The 18,937-nt window shown below is 38.6% G+C and overlaps 1 protein-coding gene across 2 annotated transcripts in view; it reads right to left on the reverse strand.

Moving 5' to 3' along the window:
* Nucleotides 1-1,010: 1,010 nt before the first annotated feature.
* The window catches only part of TTC7B (tetratricopeptide repeat domain 7B), a 117,371-nt gene continuing 99,444 nt past the window's right edge, over nucleotides 1,011-18,937 (reverse strand). For both annotated transcript variants that reach the window (XM_058026865.1, XM_058026866.1), the window contains one exon: nucleotides 1,011-2,010. In XM_058026865.1, coding sequence (XP_057882848.1) covers nucleotides 1,789-2,010 — 222 coding nt within the window. In that variant the 3' untranslated portion in view covers nucleotides 1,011-1,788. The remainder of the gene's footprint in view (nucleotides 2,011-18,937) is intronic.

Raw genomic sequence — 18,937 nt, forward strand, 5'->3', positions numbered from 1 at the left:
GAAGAAAAAATGCCAAACAGGGACTTTAAATGGGAAAACAAAACTGATGTTTTTCGCAGTGAGCAAGATGACACAATTTCTACTGCCTTTAAAATAGATTTGAAAACACTACCTATTACAGGATTTTGGTCCATTTTACAGAGAACATATGGTCCAAATACCAAGCAGATACAATTTCAAAGTAGCCTCAGCCTAAGAGGCATTTGAAATGCCAGGGGGAAAACTGAAGAGCTCCCCAGGTTTAAGTCTTCTGCCATTTGAAGATGCTCACTGGGAACCCACACTGCCACAGCAAGGATCCTCCATGTGTTTGAAGTGAATAAGCTCTGGTGAGGGACAAAGAACAACATTTGCTGTTATTTTCCTGAATCATCTGCTATCCTGTGCTAAGCACTTTAAAACCACTTCTTACGACAAATCAGCCAAGTATCAAGGAGCACCCAGTCTAATGGGGAACCTGGAATTCTTCCCAGGCTCCAAATGTGCCCAACTCTGGAAATGAGCGGACACTGCTACCCCAGCTCATGCACCCTGAACAGTCACTGCAGCAATGACTCTTCTCACAGCTCCCAGAGAATCTCTGGCAAGTGTATCTGTCTACTAAACCAGCCAACTTTTCTTCCAAGGGACACGAAGGGCAGGAGATGTTGAGAAAGAACTATGAGGACAGTAAAAAACCCCAAAGAATATTGTATAAATATTTAACACGCTTTTCCCAAGCACTACCAAGGTGTATGTACATGCCCATGTATTATGTAGAGGCAGTGTAATCTGGCTTCATCAAGAGCTGGAGTGGAAAGAATAAAAAAGGAGTTGTGAAGATTTAAGGAAAGCTGAAATCTAAGATAACAGTACCATTGGCAAAGAGTATAGCAGCTTCTTTTCTCTAGACTGGCCTCAGAATACTTAATTTTGGTGTTGTTCATCTTCAAGGCCAGCCAGCCACCTCATAAAAATGCATTCACAAGTCATCTATTTCCCCCAGATTCTTAACCAATACACAGGAAAGGTTCCATTTAAAAATCATTTTATTATTAACATAATCTTCCCATTAAGCCAAGTCTGGGTTCATGTATAAGGAATGTCGGTAAATATTCCATTTGAGGCTTCTTTTTACATATTTCCATTGATAAATAAACTCTGAATTCACATAAAAAAGTTAAACTTAAATAACTAATATATTTTTTTTGTAACAGGCATACATTGGTAAAATATAAATATTCTTGTACTCAGCTTTTGCTCTAGATAACAGTTAGCCACACATCACAGTTATTAACAACTAAAAACAAGAACTCAACTGATTTTCTGGCCTGGACTAAAATAGAGATGGAAACAGAAAATTCACATTTTGACTTTGGGCCAAAAGAGGTTGAGAGGCAAGAAGAGAACAGTTTTATTAACAGCCTTGTTAAAAATAGTCTGCTCTGCCACTGAATCTTAACTTATTCTACAATTGGTAGTTGATTCCATTATAATTTTATGTAACACTCAAGTTTCACTAACAAAATATGGCACATCATCCATGAACAATATAACGATGTTTTAAAACTACCAGGGCAAAACTGCAGGCAATAAGAGTGATTTGGCTCTGGCTCACCACTCTGTCCTCTCAGCCTGACATCAACATATGGTGGCACCTCCCTGCTTTGGCCACTTTCCCACAAAAGAGTGGAGTTTGTTACCTGTAGCTCTGAAGTTTCTCCAACTAACCAGTTACCAGGCAGTCTCACACAGTGGGTTTGCTCACCCAGAAGTCAAGACCAAAAATCTGTTGATGGAGAGGCCCTCTCACAGGACCCTGGGGATGATGGTGAAAGGGACCACGGGGCTGCTGGCCTCGAGCTCCAGCGCCGTCAGGAAGCATTCGGTGGCGGCATCGTCATTGCCCTGGGCCTGCAGCACCTCTCCCAGGCTGTTCCACACCTCGTGGGCTGTGGAGTTCACCTGCACAGCATCTCTGAGAATCTTCTCTGCCAAGCTGTAGCGCCCAAGCTGGTGAAGGATCAGAGCCTGCAAGAAAACAAAGGGGAAAGGGGTGAGAATGGCCAGGAGGGCTTCCCTGAAGCTCAAACAAGGTCACTGCAGTGAAATAAGGGTAGGCAGCATTTGGGCTCAAAGTGTTAGACTATGTAATTTTTATTTATTTTTTAAATTTAAGAAAAGAAAATATCTGATGCAGGACTGGAGCAAGCTACTCCACACCAACAAAGTCAAGTGGCTTTGGACAAGAAACAAAGACTAAATAACAAAAACTCCACCTATTTGCCAAGAAGCAGGAAGTGCCTGGGCTTTTGTGCAAGCTCCTGTTATCTGAAGTCCTAAGGTGTGTGCCCTTAAGTTTTCACACCCTCCCTGTGCATCTCAGCACCCAGCTCATGCCCTATAACACCTGAGACCATACACAGCACCAGCAGCACTCAGAAATGGCTGTAGCAAGACTGAGTTCAGCTCAATGGGCAACAACCACGGTGCTTGATTTAATCTGTGGAACAGGAGCAGGGACTGATATTGCCCCAGTAATACACAAAGGACCAGCAGGCACAGAAGCTCCTCATGAGCACACTTGTTACAGATCCTCCATCTTCCTCTGTGAGATGGGATCCAATTCAACACTGCACAATCCAGGGCATGTCCAAAGCCACTAGGATATCGGCTGAATGAGGCCATGGAAATCTCCATCCCTCACATTCAGCTATGTTACTGTGCCAGAAAAGTCATGGAATGACCCAGTAAGAGAGCTTTACTTTGGGATTACAATAATCCTAACAATATTATGCATTTTTACATTTTGATTCCGTATTGCAAAACACATATGGAGCACAAATCTTTGTTTCGCAGAGAGGTGTCCCAATTACATGCTTACAGAGGCCTTGTGCCTTCTGCCCTCCCAGCCCCACTCCTTGGACCACAATTTCTTTTATCTCTCTGTACATCTGTCCCTCAAATCCTTATTAACCTAAGCACTGCTGATTAGAAAGTACTGACATTCTATGCATCCCCTGAATTATCCACCATACATTTCTGGAATTGTGCCCACCTGGCAGAGTTTCAGCTTGGGAAGACTGTTAACTCCATCCTACAGAACAACTGAGCACACCCTGCTCTGTAGAAGAACATAAAGAGTGCTGTACAGTATTGGCAAGTGAATAAATAAATGCAATGCAGGCTAATTTCTATCAACTTGCAGATGTTTTCACATAAAGGTGTTAGAGGGCTTTTCTGAGCTGTCAATTGAGTCAGCATTTTCAGAGCAAGTGAACAGTACTTCCAATACAAAACCTGGATAACTCTCAGGGTCAGAGCTTTTTTCCCCTGCAGTGAAGTGATTGGCAGTGACTGGTAGGTATCAGATGTGAAACTACAAAAAATGAAGCAAGAAGATGAAACACACAAAGCTAGTGTTGCTGCAATGCACCTAACCTTAATAAAATTTAAGTGTTCTTATTTGTCAAGATAAGAAAATTTTCATAAGCCTTGCTTTTCTGGTGTGCAGATATGTACATTTTATACTAATTAAATATGTGAATTATTTGAATACTGCTAATACCTTTTTTCTTAAATATGCCAGGCCATTTTCCCTGCCTGCTAAGGATAGAAACTGTTCTTTTCCAGACCAAAGAAAAAACAAATTTTGCAGATATAAGCCTGTTCGTAGGAAGAGACACATATTACATCACATCTGCCCTATTGTGTGTGGCAAAAAGGATAGTTGAGATTTTCCAGGTGATGGAACTAGAGCAAATACTGGCAGTTTGCCTGCTTTTATACTTTCTTAAGAATAAAAGCAGTAGTGTTGAAATTAGCATTTAGCAGTACTGAAGGAACCACTCTTGCGTGGGCAATGAGGTTGCATGCTGTCCCCTCATCTTTTGAGGACACAGCTCCTGAAAGTCAGCCTTTCACTGGTGCCTCAGCCTGGGATGTGATGAAGACTCCTGCCTCAGTGGTAGCCCTGGGACAACAAGCTTTGCTTCCAAAGAGCCAACAGAAAACTAGACTTGTTTCATGCAGAGCATTGAACGGGCAGTGACATTTGATCACTGTAGTTGTGGGCTGAACTCAAATAAGTGATCTAGAGAAAGAACACAAAACACCCTCTGATTCATGAACTCTCTCAGAATGATGGTCAAATGTCACGCTCTGTAAGTGTCCAGTTTGTAAATCCCCTTCCCAGAGGACTTCAATACAATTCTGAGGTACAGAACATTTCAAATTGTTTGCAGTCCTTGCCTGACTGTGCTCTATTAAGCATTACACACCACAGGCAGAAGGAGCAGGCATGTCTGTCACACAGCAATATCCTTTGGTGACCTCACACCAACACTCATCCAAGAAAACTAACTTCAGTTTACCAGCTGTACTAACTCTTCAGGAAAAAACCTGATCCACTAAAACCACCACCAACAACAAAACCCACCCAACTACTCCCCTTCCCAAACCAAAACTCCTCTAAGATTTTCCAGAAATTATCAAATTTATATTATTATTTAAATTATCCCAGTCCTTCACTGTGTATATTCCTCTGCTTTCTAACTGGAAATCTCACAGCTACCAGTTTGGGCCCTCACCTATTTAACAGCAGATGTACAGACAACATTTATTTGCAGAATAATGTTAAGTCTTTTGCTTTATGCCTGAAGATGGGCCTGAAAAACACATCAGTTCTGCAGAAACACAGAGGGGTACCTAAGTGACATATGGTTCACACCTTTAGACTTGGCATGTTACCTTATAACCTAAGCAGAATGCCTTTTCTGTATATCCTCTCTATAAATCTTTAAAAAGATAAAATATGAGAGGGATTCTGGAACCTGAATCAATTAGAAAAAGTGCTATATAATTGTTTGTGCAAATAAGAAGATCCAGTCAACAAAATATAATAAAACCAGTAAGTTCCTAAGGCAACCTATTTGTTGTTTGTAAATTTTAGAATGCTGCAGTACTTGACAGAGGTGTTTAAGACAACTGTTGGCATCTGCAGGAGAAAGCAGGATCTTTCCTGCTACTGCATCTCTTACACATGAAAGAACAGTAAATGTATGACATTTGCTTCTAACACAGTTATAAAAACCTCTAATGTGTGCAAACCTCTTCATTTTGCAGCTCAGTACAAATGTCGCTTACTACTTTACTCCATGTTTGGTTTGCTGAGAATTTGGGGGTTCCTTTGAGGTTGATTTTTTTCCCTGTCAAATCACTGATCTCCCCTAAGTGTATTAAGGCTTTCACTTTCTCTCTGGTTAGGATGTCTGTATGTTGTAAACTCTCTATGCGAACCTTATTTTTGTTTTAGCTAGTTCTACATTGTAGGGGTGGATTTTGTAACTCAAAAAACTCCAAGAGAGAACTCTAATGAGAAATGGCACAGGCAGAAAGTGAAGGGAATCTCCGAAGAGACATTTTTAAGCCATCATCACAACCAATGAAACCAGTGCAGTCCGCTGATATTTATACCAGTCACTTTGAATAATCAACAGTACTCAAAGATCTGTGGAGTTCAGATGCTCTCTGCTCAAGGAAAGGTCAACAGCCCTTTACAGTGCCCAGCCAGAGCTGGGGCTAAAAGGGATTTTGCAATTCTGAGAGCCTCCAGGGCCTCTCCAAAGGGGCTTTCTAAAACAGCAACACTGTGAAACTGCGTGCTGCCCCAACAGGGAGGTGCTGCTGTCACCACAGACAGGTTCTATGCAATCTTCACGTCCTAACAGAACAAAACCCTCTAGGAATTGAACAAAATGGGGAGGAAAGGGCTTCCAACTTTTGCCACAGGTTATTTTCAAGATCTTGACAATTCTTTCCTCACCCAGTCTGGAGTCACAAAGTCTCCCTCTTGCTGGGCAATGATTTTACATGTGTTTCCTCCCTCTGCCATTGCATTTACACTTCATTTTACATTGCCCCACATACAAAACTGCTATTCTTTGCTTATTTCACCCAAACATCTCTTCAAGGACTGTTTTTTAAAATGCTCAAACAGGGTTCGTTTGTTCATTAGACAAATGTAAGCATCTTTTAAAAGGAAAACATTCAGATTAATTTGGATTTTCAAGTGGAGAATTACAGTCTTGAAACAAAATTTCCAGTTAGAAAATGCACTATTTTTTATTAATAAAATATCATGACTCAGAACCCGAACAACATCATATAATAAGCAATTCTATAAAGTCATAATTGCTTAAATAAGCATGTAGTGTATTCTTCACTACTAAGGTACCTTTTTTCTGCAGAAGGGATTTCTCTCTTTGCAAATTAATCTGTCATAATGATTAACAAACAGTCAATGCAAAATACACACCTAGGCAAATAAACATAGGACTAAAATTCTGTAAATAACTAATTTTTCATTTTGAAAAACAGCTATTAAAAGAACTATTAACACCAGCCATTTACAGCAGTCTACTAAGGTCACTTTTTTATTTGCTTCTAGGCAAACGAGAAGCAAACGTAATTTTTTTTTTCCATGGAACTGACATTGAAAAAATTACAGTCACAGTTATTGCCCATCATATGTCTCATCAACCCAGAGCTTTATCATAAAGAGCAAAACTATATTTGCATTAATTGGAAAAAAAAAGGGTAGAAAGGTAACACGAAAATCACTGTGGTTTCTTCAGCATAACCAAAAAATTTGTCTCAAGAGAGCAGGTGATTTCCTTAAGCTTTAACTGTCTGACTACTTCTCCACTGTGCCTGAAAATAAACTGTTCTCAGCCTCAACAGAAGCACCACTTGAGATTTTTACCTTTATTCACTTGATATCGAGAGGAATCTTTTCATTTTCTCTGAGAAAAATATAGACTAGAAGTGGGACATGTTCTCAAATGCAAAGAAATTTATTTAAAAGAGAAAAGGGGAACTGTGACCATGAGTCTGTTTGCCCTCTTGCATTTTTCAGGGAGGCAGAGAAGAAACCTGGGAAATGGGAGAAATGGACAGAACAAGAACAAGAAATGTGGCTGATTTAACACACAAGAAAGTGCCAGAGATTCTCACCATGGTTAAGAAATGCAGTCTGTTGACCTACAGAAGTCTCAGCTATGAAGATTTGAGTAGTACCAGATATGATATTCATACTAATTTATTCCTGGCAGATTTGTTACATGACTTGTTTGCTAAAAAGCTTCCTATACTTGTATGATACAAATCTTATTTAGCTAAAAAATAGCCCTCAGAGCTAAAAGTTTGCCTTGTAAAAACAATACCTATAAAAAAACATTATAAGCATATGAAAATAAAAAGTTGACTGATTTTGCTTTTAATTATAAGGGCAGGGAGACAGAAGAACAGTGGCCTGTTTTGCTGATGTTTTGCTGAAGCCCAATAAGCTAACAGCTGATAATGTATAAGCAGACAGAGCTATTCAGATGTGGAAAACAATGATTCTTAAAAGCTACAAAAGATTTAAAGAACTCACTACATCCAACTTCACAATAATATCCCAGTTCACTATCTTACTGTTTTAAAGTGGGTCCCAGCCTAAGAGACAATCAACTTAAAGCTGTGAGATATCAGAAGGACATGCTAGAAACATCCCCTTCCTATCTAAAAACTTAAAAATCAGGGATTATGACCATAAATAGTTACAAAACTTGATGTGCAATGTATGCATTGCAAATCCATATGCAGTGTAATTTTAGCATCAAAAAACTGCCCCTTGTTACATGCTGCTTTTTCAGCCTATTTTGCAAGTGTTAAGGTGGCTGCTATTTTTAAACAAATCTATCAAACTTGAAGGTTTACCAGAGACTTGACAGTGTTGTGCTATAATAATGAAACAGAAGTGTTAGTGAGACAAAATGAGAAGAATTTGCCACGATATATGGAAAAACAAGTAAAATTCTACAGCTGATGCTTTCCAATCCCTGTGATAAAAATACGCATTTTAAATGTAGTCTATAATCAATATTTTACACTTACAGAGAGTGAAACAGAACATTATTTATATACTGTGCTTGCCTATTTTCATTTTAGCTGATGACTTTGTGCTGAAACATGTCCATCTAGTCAAAGTATGACTTTGCATAAGAAATCATTTATAAACTCCTTTCAAAGGCACATGCATGTTGAGTCATTGTGCATAATTATTTTCTGCAAGTACGAAAAGATTGTGACACAGTACATCGGTTAGAAATAAACCATTCCATCAGAAAAATGATGAATAAACATAGTTATGTATCTGCAGACACAGGTTGCATTTTAATGCAGAGATTTTGAAGGGTGGTGACCACATTATAAGGTTTAAAACCAACTGGACTGGCAACACTACACTTACTTTACAAGTAAAGGTGATAATAAATACCTTTTTAAAAATTGGAAAATAAACTGCAACATGTATATTATGTACATAACACACTATATATATAACTTGTTTTCCAAAATGCAGAATAAAAACTACGTATTTTCTCTAATGAGGCAATTCTTTTGAAAAATAAAAAGCATATTTCTTCAAATATGGTCTAGATAAAACTTCCTAGCAGCTCAGCCTGGATTTTCTTTTTTAAATGAGAACAACCAGCTAATAATACTACATCTGATCACTCACTAAACCAAAGCAAGCAGCTGATGAACAAACTTGTGCCTTGAGCCAACCCTTTTGGTCAGAGCCTATCCCAGATCATCACCTGTGCCTCATGTTCCTCTCTGTCCCACCCCTCCCTCCATGCCCAGCCCACCCTCCGTGCGCTCTGTGGCCCCCCTGGAGCCCCAGTGTGTTATTTCTCTGCCCTTCCCCCAGTGCTAACATACCCTCTAAGGTATCCAATTGCTTCCCCTGCTGCAAAACACTTGTTGCTAGGAGAAAACCTACTGCTTGGCAACAGATTTTTAAAACAACAACTTTGGCTTTGTTACTCATTGAACTTCTCATCACCAGCATGAAATAACGAACCCATGTGGTTGGGAGTGCATCTCTGTGCTTGTAGCTCCCTTGGAAATGACTGACCCCTTCCCACAAGGATGTGATTGCCTTTTAGTTCCCTACTGCTCGCAGCCCAGAATGCAGGAAGGTTCAACACTGAAGGTTGTTTTTAAAAACCTCCTGATTGCAGTCTTCCACTGAGAGGGAAGCCCCTGGGGGACTTCTTTTCCTACTAAGACAACATATTCCTGCAATAATCTGCTGTAATTGTGATTTACACCTTATGTAAATGTCCTATCAGCTTTTAAAAAATAGCATGACTACCAGGCTACACTACAAGAACTAATTTGACTATAGCAAGCACACTGGAAACAATAAAACACCTTATGATAAAATGAAGCAGGTAGTGACTCCAGAGCTCATTTAACTTTTTACCTCCATCTGAAAATTACACTGAGGGCCTTATTTTATACGCTGTGGCTACCATCATAGTAAGCCCACAATGGTTCTCCCTTCAGAAGTCAGATGGCTACAGCTGTGGCAAGTACTGCACCACCACTGGCATCAGGGAATAATTGACCATAGCTGTAGCCCTCAGATTATGGCCAGTCCTAAATGCGGAGTATTTGTCACCTGGTGCAAAAGTTTTACATTTTGTCCCAGGTGTGACACCATGAGGTGACACTGAAGGTCTCTGGATCACCTCCCTCCATTTGGCACCACTGCATCTTCCCTTCCTTCCTCCCAGCACTGAAGCCACATCATTGTCTTCTCAGCTTTCCCACAAACCAGAAATGAGGGTTTCCCAGATGTACCAAATACAAGCACTGTGATGAAAAGGGGTGCAGGAGATCACAGCTTCACACAGTGCTGTTTATGAAATGGGCCCATAGCCATTTCTGTATTTTGGTACGTTCTTGTCTTTTGTGATTCATACCCCACCTCTTCCCCTATGTAGACAGCTCATAGGTACCAACACATCCCAGAGAGCTCCCTACAGAAATCCTGCCATGTTATCAGTCTCATCTGTAGCTGTATTTCAACACTGCCTGGGTTCAAAGCAAGGCCAAGTTTACCACTTGTGCTCCATACAGAGACTCCAAAGCACTGTTTGTTATTGGTGCCATTATTTTTCCAGTATTGAGTCAAAGGGTCAGAAGCCTAGCAAACTGTATTTCTGTTATTCAAAACCTAGGAGTAACATAGAAGGTTCAACATACAAAGGATGAAAAAAAAGCCATATCCTCCAAAAATTATACAACTACCAAACAGGATAAACAGACCGAGTTTTTTGAAGTGAGGAGCCTCACTGAGTCAATATTCAATTCTTTGAGCAAAAGCTGGATTTTTCACAAGAACTGAGGATACCAGGAATTCAGGGTCCTTACTCCACTGCTAAAACTAGTTTGGAACGCCTGAAGGTTCCTGGTTTTGAAAGCTTGTGCTCCATGCAAAACTATTATAATGTGAAGAAATTAATGTTTTTTTCTGTCCATTAGTCAATTAGAGATAGAATTAAAGAATAAATAATTAGAAATAGCAAGCAGTGACTTTTTAAGAAGCTGTTTTTCATTAATGACAGTTCTATACAACCACATTGAACACACTGCATTGTATGTGGCTTCGGGAAATAGTAATTAGAAAAATTGATCAAATGTTTTAATGAAGAATCAATCTGAAGTCAGGGGAATAGTTTGTGTATCAAAGGAAAAGCAGAGTTGCAGACCAAGTACTAGGCTCTGTGAGTAAAATTTATAATTAATAGAACTGTCAGAGTCCAAAATGAGCTTTGGAGATCTTTCACCAGATTGGCACTGTACTGAAAGCCAGCACTTGTAGTCCATCAGTACTACAGAAACTAGCACTTGTCTGAACTTTTGAGACTATGGAAAAGGAATCAGAAGAGAATAATATTCTTCTGAAGTACCTTTTTGCATTTATGCATGTGCATTTCTCTCAAATATTCTGAAATACTCTGTATTAAATATTCAAAGTCAGAACTGCGCTATTAGATAAAAGATGACCAATCTTTTCATTACTAAAATAAAACAGAAATTCTCAGATTAAAGCACATCGTTCATTTTTTTATTCCTTTTCCCCTTATCCAAAGAGAATTCTGCATATAAAAATATGTACATACATATGTTATAACTATGACTAATGTCACTGTTTTAAAAGTGTTATGACACCACAGCAGCACTTACTACACTGGCACTGCAGTAACCTCTAAGAAAAAAAGGTTATTTTTAATACAGCATTAATAAATACATATGTTTATAGCATCCCCAGGAAACAGACCACTTCCTCCCCCACAAAGCAGATGTGAAGTGCCATCTGCTGCTCGGGCTGAGCACACTCTGCAAGGGCATCCTCATGGCAGTGTGCACAACCCTCCCAGCAGGAGAGGGAATGCACCCCCTCTCTGAGAGGCAAGGCAGAAGCTGTAGGTAGCTGCTAACCTGCCAGTCTGCCAGGACAGCTGCCAGCAGAGTCTCCTTTAAGGGACAGCTATTTTCAGTGTGAAAGGAGGGCCCACACCCTCCCATCTGTGCACCATCAGGCACAGGTCAGAAGAGCCAGAGCCTAACCATTGGCTAAGAAAGGGCTTCTAGCACTTCCAGAAAAATCAAACAAACACTTCCCTATATATTGACTTACCCTGCACAAAATTGGAAGTTGAACATACTGAAAAATCTACAGAAAAAAGCTTCTGAGCTTTTTTCTACAACTAAAGAGAGAAGCCAAACAGAAGTATTTTGGGGAAAAATTATTGAAGAGCTAAGAATAACATCAATGTACCTCAACAAGTCAGCTTTTGCTAGTACTGACATGGAAGCAAACACATTACTGAAACTGAAGCATCACCTAAGTTTTATAATTAAATTCCATATAAGCCTATCACATTTTCTCTCAACACTTTTTTGTGGATTAATTGTTAATTTTTTATCTAAAACTTGCAAAAGTAAGGAATTTTCCATTTAATCAACATCAGATGAGTCCTCTTAGGTCACTCAATTCTATCCCGTTGTTACAGATAACCTTACACCAAGATTTTTTGCTCCACATTTTTTAGCCTGTAAGTGCTAGGAATCCTCTTCATATGATCTCCAGAAATTTTTCCCTAGCTAGTTTGTTTTCATTTGCTCCCATGCCAATGCCACATAGTCTTATTTGGATAATACATATTCCTCCCATGTTTACAAGGATCATATATTATTATTAAAGTTTCCTACTCCTCCCAGAAAGTGCTGCAGACATTTCCAGTCCCACAGTGCCGTGCAGTCACCTCTGCACTGACCAAACCACACACTGGGTTTGCCATCCAGCCACATCACTCAGGATCACAAGAGAATCCCAGCCCCAGCCTGGGAGGAACCAAAGGGAAACCTCTGCCTCTTTGCACACTGAGGCTTCCCTTGCCCTGCTGACCAGCCCCAGCTGGTTCCACTGGGCATGGCAGTCTCTGTTCTGGGTACATAAAGCAACCAGTGGAGCACAAACACCACCATTCCACAAGGGAAGGAGAATCTGTAGGTTTACAAAACTAAAGGTGAGACTGCACTCTTGACAAGATCATGATGCTGATAATGGAGAAGAGATGATGTCTCATGTTGTGCCGGCCAACTCATGAACAACTGAGATGCAGCTCTGATCAAGTACTACCCCAGCTCTTTGTCCTCCCCAGTCATTTCCATACTCAATCTTGCTCTTGCATTTCTGAAAATTATTTTATTGCTTTCACTGAAGGGTGCCCAAGTCTCACTTTTAGTCAAACTTTGCCTTGGTCAAGCAACTCTTCTCACTGAGTAGAGGTACTGCATAAACTATTCTAAAATTTTCTGTTAACAAATCCAGTAATATTCAGTGAAGCCTCAGTTATTTCATCAGCTAGTTCTTCCAGAATTTTGGTCAACTCCTCCATACTCTTCCACTTCCAAGCAAGTTCTTGCCATCATTTCCATACTTTCATTTCAACTGCTAATTTTACCTTTGCGATCCATGATGAATATCACATTCCTGTTGAAGATTGAGGCAAAATATGACTTGCAGTTATGGATTTTTGTAAGTGGATATCCATCACTGTTCTGATTGACACTGCATGTTAAATCGTATTCTGTGGTTGGTTTATGGCTCTTGAAATACATTTTTCAGACTGTATAATAAATTAGTGCACAAGGTTGGAACCTGCAGAGAAAATGTAATTCCAAATGCAGTTTCTTCTTTAGTCCTCTCCTTTGGTTTAATATTCTCAGCTGATAGGCAGCTGGAATAAACTGGAGTCCTGCTTCCCCAAGTGTAAGAGCCTTGTCCATTTGAGTCACTTTTCTAGTTCACTGGAGCAGAGTTGGCAGGAAGAACAAGAGTGACAGAAAAGGCACTCCCCCACAAAGCTAGGATTTGATGAGAGTAAGGAAGTTAATGCTCTCTGAGTAAAGAGCTGAAATGCAGAGTAGCAGCTTGCACTTTTCAAGGAAGGGATTTTCATGGCATAAGAACTACACAGCATGGGTTTGGTGGGGAAGGTGGGAATTCTGGAATTTAAGTGAGGTGCTGAATCTGAGGTGAGATACAAACATTTCCTACCAGCTATTGTGTTAAGCAATGGATTTATCTTCACAAAAATATTCAGATATAAACCTTATATTAAATAAAATGTAATCCACACGGCAGAAAGACCACACCTACTCATAACACATCCCTAAAGTTTCGAAGCTTAGACTTTGATTCTGCAGCAAATGAGGTGAGTTTGGATGGCCAAACTAAAGCTACCTAATTTATTTTCCAGAGATCACCAGCTGCTCATACTATCATCTCACAATTTTAAAGGAAATGAAGTTTGACATGTCAATTACTTTAATAGCTCTGACAGCATTTCATACTTATATCAGAACCAGTTATTTCTGGCAACTGTAACCTATCAACTTGTGGCTAGGCATTCAGTTAATATAACAAAGCATCATCACAGACTGCCTTTGTGTCATAGCATTTCATAGCCCTCTGCTAAATCTTTGGGTCCATGACCCTCACAAAGCCATCTGTTCCAACACTAGTGTGGCTATCACTTTCTCAAATGGTCATAAATTAAAATCTAGACAGAATCCCAAAGAAGCTATTGTCAGCTGTCAGGACAAACTGTAACAAGGACCATGGAAAAATGGAAATTGAAATGACTTTGCAGCTGACAGAGGTTCACCTGCTCATCTTTTGAACATTTGTAAACACATGACAATATCTGCCTTAATTTGTTACTTGCACCCATTTAGAAAATAAGGTTGTTTTGTTTATAAATGAGAGGATGTACTTTTAAAATTGTGTCTTTATTTTAAAATACTTATTTAAGGTAGCAAAACCCACTTACCATCAGGGACATTTTAATTCAAAAGCCAGGGTAAAATCCATTCTTTTAGTAGGTCAGATCACTTCTGATGGATGGCAAATATTCTTAGATGGCAAACATTCTTCCAAAGTGCTACCTAACACCACCTTTGTCCACGTAGATTTAGAGCTTTGAAACCATTTTCACACGGCATATTGTACAGAAGAAATGTTGAATCCACATGATCTTTTTATTATTTCTATAGCCCTCTACAGATAAGGTCTTTACATCACACATAATTCACTTTTTCACCTAAACATATTATGCAATGCAGGAATACAGCTAACTAAGCTAATGTAGCACAATACATTCTGCTATGTTCTGGAATAATTTTAAACCATCAACTTTTAACAGCACTGACTGCAGTGAAGCCTGGCTTGGGTTTCTAATGACTGTGTCTTACTTTGCTGCAGCAGAGAATTTACAAACACTCTTGTGTGTTTGCTCATACCTAATAAAAATCTGAAATTAAAAAGTCTTGGTAGTCTTTCCTCCTGCCTTTATTTTAGTAATATTTGCACAAGCTTTTTTTTTTTTTTTATCATTCCTTGTTCTGTCCAGATGAAACAAAAGTGCTAAAGAATGATTTTGTATGCCTGATTTCCTAAGGATATTGGTCTTAAGTAGTAAGTTCAATGTGTGAGATGTAAAACAGTGTATTAGTAGTGGCTGAGAAAGACTGAACACACTGAGCTGCAACAAATCATTTCACCAGCATCACTAATTAAAGACTAATTAATTAGAACTAATTAATTAGAAAAAAATGGAGCTCATGTTAATTTCAGATACATCCATAAAAGAAGCATTTGTAAATTCACTTACAAAGTTTAGTTCCTGGAAGAACAGGAAAGCATTTTAAAACTTTGTGATTTTTCATCAAAGTATTTAGAAAGAAAAAATAAAAAGAATCAAATATCTGCATCCTAATGGGCCAACTAAAGCTCAAGTGGTTTTGGGCAGCATTTTTTCTTGCAGGGTTTAGCTTTCAACAGTGTGCACAATGCACATGTTTTCATATTTCTGCTAAGTAAGTGCTTTGCTAATGAATTGCTTTGCTTTGTTCAGCTGTGCAGTACTGAAAGACTGAAGATTTCTTCCAGGTCAAATGCTTTCTGTATAGATACGTGCCTCTTGAATATGAGCACTCCATTTTAACTCTGTGTTTTTCTAATATTGCTTTTTCCTTCATTTCTATACCAGCTCTTAAGAAAGAAAAGCTGCTCCTAAAATCAACTTCAAATCTAATTTAAGGGCTATTTCTTGAAAGCCAGCTTCCTTGAAGCATCACACGAGCATCTACCAAAACACAGGATTTCTGAGATTAGAGTGAAAAAGGCACATATGTATAAACTACACATCAGACGTTAGCAGAGAGAAGCTGTAATGTGTGATGCAGAAAGTTTTCTCAATTTCCCAAGACTCCAATAAGTGCATCTTAATACAAAACTACATTCAACCTCAACATCTGGGCAGTAGAATATACTCACAACCATTGTGATACACTTCAAGGTATTAAGCAGCCCTCTTTTGCTTACCTCCCACTAATCACAGAACAGGAGCACAGTTATGGTTTGCCATTTCTTACCAAACTGATGTTCCCCAGAGGGTTTTATCCCTCTTCAGGGAAAGGCTGGCTTGAGAAGTCTTACTCAAAATGGTATTTATTGCATATAATGGTAATTACATAAGCACACAAACAACATAACAGAGAAAACTGACACACAAAAAACCATTCCAGAGTTACATTTGTGCTCACCAATTCAAGTTAGGAACTATAATAGTCTTCAATTTCCCCAAGGACATAAAACAGGATTAAGACTTAATTAAGACTTAATTAGTTTTTCTTCAAACCCAGGTATGATTCTCATTTGTAGAAGATGCACCAAAGCATAGACCAGAACAGAACAACTAAGAAAAACTAACCACTCATAGTATAATAAAAAGCAATTGCATAAAAGCAGCAATCCTTTTTCCTTTAGATTTCTATATCCATATACTTGATATTTAGCTCTGGTTTGAAGTTAACTTTTCTTGACCTTTATCTTACTAGCAAGTAAAAATGTAAGATAAGACACAAAGATTTATAGAAGTAGTTTACCTTTATCGCCTATAAAAGTATGTTACTAAAAAACAGTGCAATGTTTAACTGAGCTCTCAAAACCAGAGCAAAAGTAATCTCAGAAACAAAGTTCTAATGCCTCAGGTAGTTCTGAACCAGTCTGCTATCCAGCCATCTCCTGCACCAAGCATCTCAGCTGCAATGACTTGGGAAATAATATATTCATTGAGCAAATCTAACACTGACAAATCTTCCAGAAAGGAGAGAACTGGGAGAGAGATGTAGGTAAGTGAAGTGATATATTATTTAAGAGTATTGAAAGTGAATGATACACACAAGGACTTTTTACACAGCTGAGCTGAATGGCTATCAAGGAGCTGCCACAGATCCCTTCACTTTAACTGCAGGCAAAGGCAAGAAGTATCAAATATATAATTTTCACTGATGATCAATTTTCAATGATAGAACTGATTTAATAATCTACATTTTAATAGGAGGTCCATCAGTGAGACTACTAAATTTAAATATCTTAAGGGAAAGTCCTCCTAAAAGTCTGCCAATCATTTGCAAGTCAAAACCCACAAAAGACACTCCACAGGCTCCTTTCAGCAGGCAGTGGGAATACTGATACCGGATTGACATTGGAGATGCCTATGGGGAAAATTATTTTCTTCACATTGCAAAGGCACTGGAAACAATAATCACAGGAATTAAATGTGAGCCCCATGAATGTGATGTTCAGAATGAGAAATCAGGAGGTTTGTACTGTATTTAAAGCCAGGTATGTCACAGCACCTACAGCACCTTCAGTTTCCCCATTTCTTACTGGGAATACATGTTCAGGGCCTAACATATTTGAGACTTAACATATTGAGCACTCAAAATTATTATGAAAAAAATACTATAACCTTTTTAAAATATCTAAATTTTTGATTTAGAAAGAGAGTAAAAAAGATTGGAGTTATTGTCTTACTCTCTGACATATCAACTCTTAGTTGCCATAACACTTGCAAATGCTCAGCTTAGCCAGTTACTTTTTATTCTTCCAAATTTCCCCAGATACTTAAATGTTCATGCCTGAAAATATAGTAACTATAACTAATGGCATTTTTTTTTTCAAATGCCAAGAGTTTTTTGTAAAGCTAGTGTTTTAACAAAACATACAGACTAGAGTCATGATTAACTGGTGAAACTAAAGAGCCCTTACCTCTTGGCTCTCTATAAAGTCCACACACATTACTATCAAAATTTAAAAGATGCAGATCAACACTGTACTGCTGACTGAAAAAGTGATGAAAGCTGAAAACAGCTTTCTGTTTTCAAGTTTATCATTACTTAATCTCATTCATGATGTATTTTTCCACCCATCTCAGCTTAACCAGGTTGTTTACCATAATAGAAGTAGCATTAAAAGCATTAACAACTCTAAATCTGCAGTCAGGCCTTTTTCAGTGAGAGGAAGTACACAAAATGGCCAGAGAGCATATCTCCTCTTCCCTACTGAGAAATCAAGAGATGGCAGATTTCTGAATAGTATCATCATATAATTTTTTTCATGCCATTTGTTGCTACTTGTTGAAGAGCATATACTCTAATAGGAATAATAATGGAAAAATAACCATCACACCTTCAAAATAAACACAGTTTTCAGAGATGCACAAAACCCACTTCATATTTTCCCACAAATTAAAGCTCCTCAAAACAACTGCGTTCTCTTTAATAATTTGTTCATCTAGATTAAACAAATAACTTGACATAAAATATAGCCCATCACTCCATCTAACCCAAGTTTGCTACCAGAAAACACAGTCTATTTTAAAAGAAATCTAATCTTGGACAAAATATATTATGCTACTCACACATAGTAAGTTGGTTGAATTCTTCCAAAGTGCAAGGCGCAACTCATCTTTAAACAGTAGACTCATGAGCAGGGGAATTACTGCTTAACTATAAAACTGGCTAGCAAAGAAGCTAAGCTTCAGCAAATGGAAAAGAGGTGTTCAAATAAAATTTAAAATGAGATGAGCTGAGGAGGGAGAGAGAGACATAAGACTGCTCCAGACTGGGGATTTGCAGAAAAAACTCTGAACCAGAGCAGACAACTTATCTGGGGAATACAGCTGCTTGACATAACCCTGCAAAAATGAGGATTAAAATTATTTCCTGGGGGACAGCTGATTCCAGATTTCTAGTTTTGCATGAAGGTAAGCTACTTTTTGCTTGATAAGGATAAGATAAAGCACAATTTTCAAGAACAAGTTGTTTATAGTTCCTAGTCAGAAAAAAGGAATTATAATTGATTAGGTAACTTCTGGTCCTCTCAAGAGCAGTCTGGTTTCTCAGGAAATAGCTTCTGCCAAAGCAACTAAAGCTCCCCTGTGACAAATACAAAGCAAAAAGCAAAATATCATTTAACCAGTGCATAGAAATGCACTGAAAACCGCATGAGATTTATAGCAAAATACATGCACTGATAACTGCTGCACCAGTTTATAATAATAGGTTATTCTAAGAGAGACTGAGAAAGAGTCAGGGCTCAGACACCTGGCATGGTGCTACAAGTTTCTGACACTCATTTACTCACCACCACCTCAACTAAGCCACATGGAATGGTTTATCTCTTTCAGATTGCTGTTGATGGTAG

Source organism: Melospiza georgiana, chromosome 6, assembly GCF_028018845.1.
Source record: "Melospiza georgiana isolate bMelGeo1 chromosome 6, bMelGeo1.pri, whole genome shotgun sequence".
Lineage (NCBI taxonomy): Eukaryota > Metazoa > Chordata > Aves > Passeriformes > Passerellidae > Melospiza > Melospiza georgiana.